Source organism: Chroicocephalus ridibundus, chromosome 7 (genome assembly GCF_963924245.1).
Source record: "Chroicocephalus ridibundus chromosome 7, bChrRid1.1, whole genome shotgun sequence".
NCBI classification, from domain to species: domain Eukaryota; kingdom Metazoa; phylum Chordata; class Aves; order Charadriiformes; family Laridae; genus Chroicocephalus; species Chroicocephalus ridibundus.
The window spans coordinates 46,856,612-46,864,742 of NC_086290.1; the positions used below are offsets into that span (position 1 = coordinate 46,856,612).

General features: G+C 49.0%; 1 protein-coding gene across 1 annotated transcript; it reads right to left on the bottom strand.

The window, feature by feature from the left end:
• Positions 1-446: 446 nt before the first annotated feature.
• LOC134518599 (1-acyl-sn-glycerol-3-phosphate acyltransferase alpha-like) lies at positions 447-6,433 on the bottom strand. Its single transcript, XM_063341573.1, has 6 exons — positions 6,242-6,433; positions 4,769-4,902; positions 4,155-4,330; positions 3,777-3,872; positions 3,200-3,272; positions 447-710 (listed from the first exon to the last, which is right to left on the bottom strand). Exons 1-6 carry the CDS (start codon positions 6,424-6,426, stop codon positions 565-567), a joined length of 810 nt encoding a protein of 269 aa, XP_063197643.1. The 5' UTR covers positions 6,427-6,433; the 3' UTR covers positions 447-564.
• Between the last annotated feature and the right edge of the window lie 1,698 nt (positions 6,434-8,131).

Consider the following 8,131-nt stretch of genomic DNA (forward strand, 5'->3'; position numbering starts at 1 on the left):
GGCTAAGAAAAGTGAAGAAACCACCAACACCTGGAGACACATGAAAGGTCTTTAATTCCCCTCTCATGGCAGAGGTACCTCCAAAGTCCACCACACAGAAAGAGGCAGGAGACATTGCCTTTTCCTGAGTGTGCTTCCGGGGGAACGTGGCAGCCCTCAAGCCCCAGGACAGCCACTTCCCCAGGCAGGATGGTCATGGGCTCAGGGATAAATGCCTCCACCTTGTTGGTTTGGAATAGCAAAAGTTGATTATAAGAAGCTCACAGGAAGGGTCCAGCTGTGCCTCGGGTCCAGCTGGAGAAAAGTTCTCAGGGTTATGATTACAAAGAAATGTCCAGCTACCCACTGTGTGTCTGTCCGCACAGGTGGCAAAGTTCTCTGGAAGGAACATGGCAACCATTTCACCACCTCCACTTACAAGCTTTTCTTCCTCCGTGGATGTTTTGCCTGTCTCTGGTATGTCAAGGTTGCAACACATGGTTGACTCTGCTTCCAGATCTTCTTGTGGTTGCTGTGCCCTCCCCCTCAGCTGCTACACACAGCTGGAGCTGGAAGGTAGGATCGCTAATGGGAAGTCCCATTCGTCATTCCTGATATCCCCTGGTAGGCAGTGAGCATGGAGTCACGGACCTGCTCGGTGAGCTTGGGAACATCGTCTGGGCCCAGGCCAATGGTCTCCACTTCTGGCAAGATCTGGATGATGCTTTTCCCTGGAAGAGCAAGACAGGAGGGTCAGAGAGGGAGGAAGGAAATATATGCATGGGGTAGAAGATCAAGAGAAGATGTAGCAGACTGACTGGTACGAAAAAAAGGAACAAGACGGAAATAAAGGGAGATGCCCTCTTTCATACACCAACAGCTGGGCAGCAACCCAGCCACGTCCCAGATGCACAGAGCAAAAACCCAAACCAGACTTTTGCCGTCCACAGAGGCCACAAACATCCTAAGTACAGAAACTGGTGAATATCTCCCCAAGTACATTTAACTCAATGATTCATATTGAATAAATTTTCGCAGTGGAAAGACCTCAGGATCTGTGTGGATCACAGCCAAGAGAATGAGATACATCTGTATACAGGTGTGATACAATCTGCAATACAAGACATCCAAACTGACCATGCTCTGATCTAGGCATACGAAATTCAGCAGAGTTTCTCCTTCCAGATACATGCTTTGGAATGAGAGAAATTGCACCCAAGACTCCCTGTTTAGCCAAGGCGAGTCAATAGTCCTCTTGGGAAGCACCTGAGCAACGGACTGGGGAGCTATCAACATGCTCTTCTGCCCTTGCACCCAGTAGCCCTTTTTCTGGCTAATGGAGGCAAGACAGTGCCTGCGCAGACACCCACCTAAGTATCTGGGGAGTGTCTGTGTTATTTGTTAACTGCCTTGCATGCCTTTACATGTGTTCTAGGAAATGAGATCCAGAAATGTTGCTAGAGGAGCCATGCAAGGGAGGCAAAGCAGAAGCGTAGAGAAGAGCTTCACAAAAGAAGCGGGCATGCTCCCTGCCTGCATATCTTACATACAAAGCTAGGTCTGGTGTCTGAGGAGTCTACTATGCTTCACTTGGTCCTGCAGAAGAAGCTGAGTGATGACAGGGCTGTGTGAAAAGACAGCTCTGTTGGGGTGTAACGACTTCCAGCAAGCACCAGACTTCCTCCATCCATGACAGTGTGCACACACTGGGCACAGAGTTGAGCTTTCCAGCAGCTCATCAGCATGCCCAGAGCCACTGTGGACCTGATGAGCTGTCCTGACCTGAGGAGCCGCCTCTCGGTGTGCAGAAATCTTGGCCATGTGTAGCACATCTTCAGAATCAGCCACAGCGAAACTTGCAGGTGGGAAAAGTGGGGAGGTTCAGGAAAAGCTAAATGTGTTTCTTCCTCCAGCAGTGAAGGTCCTACTTGTTTAACAGCAATTAGGAAAAGGGCTCAGGGGTCAGCTAACCACAAACTCCCAGGGTGAGGTTATTATAAAGGCAAATGTATGTGCAATTGCAAACAGTCTCTCACAAAAAGCTCAGGGAGGTTGTGGAATCTCCTTCCTTGGAGTTACTCCAAACTTGGCTGGACAAGAGCAAACTCGTCTGTCTTTGGAGTTGGCCTTGCTTAAAGCAGAAGGTTCAGCTGCTCCGGAGATCCCTCCCCACTGCGTCATTTTCCTATTTCCCAGAGGAGTGTCCTATCTCGGTTGCCCAACTGAGCAGGGGTGTGATGGGGAGGGAGCAGGCTAGCAGAGCAGGGCTGACACCCCTGCTCACGCTCCTACCAACCCCTGCGTGGGGCAATGCTTCCACTACCAAAAGCCTTTGGTGTGTGGCCAACAGAGACAGGACAGACCCAGCAGGCGAAAGATGAGTAGAAACAGAAAACGTGGTGTTACATGTTTTCACTGACTCTCTATTCCAGGTGTCTGCCTGCAAGGAATGGCTGCACCCAGGTACAAACAATGTGAGGAATGAGAATTTCACGGGTAAATCGTCCCCTCGGGAAAGAGCAGTGCTGGCCTGGGGGAGGGTGGGAAGTGGCAGAATCCCATTTTGGGGTGGCGTCAGGGAAGAAAGTGGAGGAACAGAGTGGGTTATTTTTCTCTGTTGGAATTTGAAAGATGTTTTTGTGCATTTTCCTTCTGAAGCCCATGACTTACGTCTTTTTTCCCCATAAAATTTTATCAGCTACCAGCAGAAGTGTTTGTCAACATAAATGGATGAAGCATGGGAAGAACAGGGTAACTGAGAGGACACACGTTCTCAGCATGACTTTTGCTGAGAACTCCGTGTTTGCTTTTGGTCCCCAACTCTCCATGCACCTGCAGATCCAAGAACAGCATGGTGGGACCAGGGCAGGACCTGCACTAGGACTCTGCTTCTTCTCCAGGTTCCCTCATATGGGTATTGGACAAGCTGTGAGAACAGTCTAGACTGTGTTTTTGCCAAGAAAGGTTGGACCAGATGATCCCTGATGTCCCTTCCAACCTGATATTTTATGATTCTATGATTGAAATCCAAGGGGAGAGGCAAAAGTGGTGCCTGAAATCCTCCAATCCCTCCCTTCCTGCCCTCCTGAAAAGAGAAAAACTGAAATTTTCCTGCTGCTATCTCCACATCGCACATGGTCCTCTGCCCACCTTATGGTTCCCTCCAAGGACTGGGCTTGCACCAACCCCCAGCCCCCTCTCTGCACCATGTCATCCTTACCTGGTGTAAATCTCTTCTCCTTCTGGTTGTAGAAGTCCTGGTAGGAAGAGATCACTACAGGAATAACGGGAACCTGGAAGGGAGGCAATCAACAGTGAATCTACACATTTCCCCATTCCTCCCCTGAAATAGAACTGGTGCTCTTAGGTGAGACCTGCACCTTGCTCATAATTATCCCAGTCAGCCTCATGGTAGGCACTCAGATCACTTTTAGATCATTTAACTGTATCACCCAATGTCCTCACTGTTCGTTTTTGCACTTTCATCTCTGTATTTAGGCCAACAATGCATGGATTGCCAAATCAGGATGTACAGAGGCCTGTTCAGCAGAAACTCTCCTGGGCAGGTCTAGGGCGCTTGTCAAGGTCCCCCTATTTTTTTCCCAAGCTGAGTCATGAGATTTTTCCCCTGTCCCCAGAACAGCCCCCTCCTGTGCCATCCACAAGCTCCTGCTGGGCTCTTGGACACATGCTTGATCCAAAGGGAAGCCAGGGACCAGAAGCCACGTAGCCCTGGTTGCAGGTGGACCATGGTAGGGAAACCATGCCCCAAGGGTCAGGAGGAAGGTGGCTCTCACCTGGGCTTTCACGGCCAGCTGGAAGGCCCCACGTTTGAAGGGCAACATGGAGCCACCATGATTGCGAGTTCCTTCAGGGAAGACCAAGACGCGGAACTGCAGGAGAGAGAAGACATTGAGATAGAGGGGCCTCCAGTTACTATTCTAAACCACTGCATGGATGTACTCCCCTGGGACTGATCTGGCTGCTCCTGACTATGCAGAGACACCCAATTCCTCTGCTTCAGGCACTTTAAGGATACACAACACACTGAACCCACCGGAGATGCTCTTACTCTGTTCTGCCCAGTGCCCAGCCCAGAGACAAAGATCCATTTCCAGCCGCATCAAGGTTCATGTTTTTCAGTGGCTCCTCGCCAAAGAGTCCTCCCCACTCACATTTTCTTTGTGCAGAGAGTATGCCACCTCTGTCAAGGTAGAGATGGACTCATCCCTCTTCTTGCGGTCAATGAAGATGAGTCCTGAGAGCCAGCACGCTAGGCCAAAAGTGCCCATATATAGGATTTCCTTCTTTGCAATGGGCACACAACGACTTGGTAATATCTCCATCATCACTGGAAGGGGACAAGAAGAACAGAACAAGTTGTCATCTGCACGAAGGTTTCCTCCAGATTCTGGGCTACAGCCCTCTGCTCTGGGAGATGCCATGCCTACAGCACTTATGCAGCTTCATCGGATCAGAAACATGGTGGCACAGGGATTCTGGGGGTCTCCGGACCAACCATTCAGAGGAGGACTATTGCTGACACCAAATGAGAGCAGTTATGACACATCTGTGGTCAAACGATACTCTCATTCCCATTCTCTTGGGAAGGATGAAGCTGATTTAGGTTGAAAATACCTATTGGGCTCTAATACTCTGAAAAGCATCCCTGGCTTGGGCTTATCTGGTAATGGACCATGTAGCAGCTGCTCCTACCCTGCAGGTACTAGGGATTTTGTACTACCCTCCCCTACAGACAACTGGGGCCGGAAGCAGGATCACCACATACCCATAATGTCAAGGGAGGTCTGGTGATTCAACACGAGGACAAAAGGTTTCTTAGTCCTGAGGTTCTCCTTGCCCTTCACCACTATCTTGATTCCAAAGATGTATTTGAGAGGCAGCAATGTCATGCGTAAATACCTGTGGCAAAGGGGAGCAGACATAAGCCAAAAAGAGATGGTGAAATTGGATAAAGGAACCAAACACCATTCTTCCAAACCAGCTCATCTCACAGAGACTGCCTCTGCAGAGCAGCCTGTTGCTCTGCACTCCTGGATTTGACGCATGACTCGGAGAAGAGCAACTAGTACATCTCTTCGGCTCATCACTTCATTAGAGAAGACAAATACAGCTGGTAGGTTTTCTTCAAGCCAGGTTGGACCAATGGCCAAACAACTGCAGCTACAGCAATTCTGTGGATCAGCCAAATATTAGATAATGCCCAAATTCATAGTGCACCTGTAATCTACCTCTCTGCCCGCCTTGCTGAATAGCGAACACAGGCTGCCGTGAACATGCCATGCACCTAACTCCTCTATTGCCCACGCTGTGGAAAGAGAGATGATTTTGCCTCTGGGTGACATTAGACTGCAATTCTGGTAGCCATATTTTAACAGATACTGGAAAAATAAAGAAAATAATAAAAGCCAGGCACAAAAGTAAAAAACTGAATATCTTAAAGTGAAAGGCTGGTGCTCAATTAAGAGATACGAACTCCCACTGCAGCATACAACGATGAGGTAGTCAATCCTGCCTCTGCAGCACTTCAGGAGGCTACAAGCACTATGCTGCTGACTAATGAAGGGTCAGCTTCTGGCCCCTACTCAACCCACCTCCCAAGTTACGAATGTCCACCGCTGCTAATCCCACATGTACACCCAGCCACGCAGCCCCCAGGTGAGTCCGGCAGCTCGTTGCAGGGGCAGTAACAGATGTGCTGCAAGGGGACGGGCTTACAGACTGCCAGACCTGGGGGCACCGGGCTGTGATTGCAGTCTTGGGGACACCAGTGGCCACACAGGCGCCAGCACTGCACCATGGTAATGTCTGCCCAAATGCATGTTCAAGTGGGCACTGGCTCCGAATAAAGTTGAGAAAGGGAAGAGCACCTTTAGAGGCTTTCCCAGCACAACTTAGGAAGGAAACAAACAGCTACATGGAGGAGAGAAATACAGCTCTGGGGACCAGATATGTGTAAGTTATTTTACCTATGCATTACATCCAGTTTGTTGGCATTACCTAGTCTGTTAAATTTCTGTTATATTTTACATCGTTTCCTTCCATCATTTGTTATTCTTTCTATCCACTCACATTCGATGCTGAAACCCACGTCCCTTCTCTGAGTTGCAGAGCCTGGCAGCTCTCCACACCAATACACGAATAATTCCTCCCCACTGCAGTGCAACTCCCAGGACCCTCCAAAACAGAGCTCGCGTTGACTCTAACCATGCCCAGAGCAGAAAGAAGCCAGACAACTTACTTCATGTTTTCCACGTTACGTCCGCGAGGAATACTCAACATAATAACCAGAATGCTTAGGGTGAAGAGCCACAACTTGTAGAAGGTCATCTTGCAGAAGTATCTGAATGCAGGATTCACCTGGTAAAGGACTAGAAACATGACGAACAGAAAAGTAAAAGGGTAGTGAAGGAGCAAAAGCTCCATCCTTCCAGCTCAGAGTTAACCAGAGGAGTGTTGCACAGAGCAGTAACTGAGTCACGAGCACCCGATGTTGTGGAGCAGAGTTTAGACTCCCTTGATCAGCTACATGTGGGTGGCGCAAAGCTGGGACAAGATTTGGGAACAATGCTTCAGAAAGGCAGTGTTTGCTGCTCAGAGCTAAACTAACCATGGAAAGCCGGTTTAGCAAGGGATCTCCAGCAGCACTGTGTGTAGGAGCTGGCTGGCAAGCAGGGGCAAACACGCAATAGCAAGGCTGCCTACATGAAGGGGGTGTGTGGCTCTGGGCTGGTAGAGCCATGACTGCTTGGAGACACAGACCCGCTTTGGAGGGGCTCTGTGCATCAGAACCTTGAGACCTTCTAAGAAAATCTTTAATGGGAGGGAGCAGGTCGTGTCAGACAGCATAGACACCAGGCTATCTCATTCTCTGTGCAAACATTGAACTTCACCAACAAGAGAGCTGGCTGCAAGATGTCCAGGAAGTCAGAAGTTAGTATTAAGGAGGAGAGAAAGATAGAACCAGTGATCCAAGCAGCCAGCTCCTGCCCCATACATCTAGGCATTAGATGGACGAAGTTGAGCAGCTGGACATTTCTCAAGTAGAATGGGAAAAGTGGAAAAAGTGCCACATGTCTAGACAAAAAGATAAACAAAGCAAGAGCAGCAGCTACTCCTGATGTTTTCATGGCCAGAAGCAGGCACATGTTTAGACAGCATCTGCATACGTAAGAAGTAAATCATGAAAATGCAAGTGTAACCTGGGAGTGCTCCAGCTGCATTTCATCTCCTAAAGCCACTGCATGAAAAGGATCTTTGCAACAAGTACAATGACTAGGCTGAAAAACAAAAGTTTCAAGTTTCGTCATCTGCAAGACAGGCCTTGCTCAAGCAGCTATCACTTAAGAGGAGTAACAATATTAAATTCCAGCCAGGACTGAAAGCTGCAGGTTCTCAAAAGGGAACAGGGAGGTCTGAGGACCCATAAAACCACATTGATTGTTGCCTGCAACATAAAGAACAAGATCAAAACCCCAAGGGCAGTAAAATGGACAAGACTCAGCAAAATCTAATAAGAAACTGAGGAAAGGCATGATAATAAAGGCATTGGCTGTGCTCTCTGCTCCCTTGGCTTAGCCAGGGACTCATCTTCTCCTGTCTTTCATGGGAAAACTGTAGAGAAGTGACTGCACACCCTGCTGCTCCGCTCTCCCAAGGCTTCCCTGCAACCACAGGAGAGGCAGCCAAAGCTTCGTCCACAGCCACTGTCCCTGCACTGGCACGTGGAAAAGATAAGCACCTCGTGTGCGCGCATTGGACCCGGGCACTGTGACCCCTCTGTACTGACCCCTCTGCACTGCAGAGACGAGCTCCCTTTCGGAGCCGGTTCATAGAGACTAGTCCTGGCTGCTTTGTGCTTATCCAAGGTCTGATCCAGCAAACAGTTACTTTCTTAATGCCTATTTACCTTCTTAATATCGCACCAACATCAATTATGGCCTTCCACAGTTGGGTGGAGGTTGATTTGACATGCAACTGGTTCATCTGGACCTACCAGGGGAGAGGTTCCTAAAATGTAATGCCAGTGTTTTGTGGCTTCAGTTGGGATAGAGTTAACGTTTTTATCAGCAGCTGGTACAGTGCTGCATTTTGGATTTGGGATGAGAAATACTGTTGGTAGCGCACAGGT

Excerpts from the sequence above, each read along its gene's own strand:
- LOC134518599 (XM_063341573.1), bottom strand. The coding sequence starts at position 6,426 with ATGGAGCTTTTGCTCCTTCACTACCCTTTTACTTTTCTGTTCGTCATG. Across the intron at positions 3,873-4,154 it reads ACTCTCTGCACAAAGAAAAT|TTCCGCGTCTTGGTCTTCCC; the intron begins GTGAGTGGGGAG and ends TCTCTCCTGCAG. Across the intron at positions 3,273-3,776 it reads AGCTGGCCGTGAAAGCCCAG|GTTCCCGTTATTCCTGTAGT; the intron begins GTGAGAGCCACC and ends CCTCCCTTCCAG.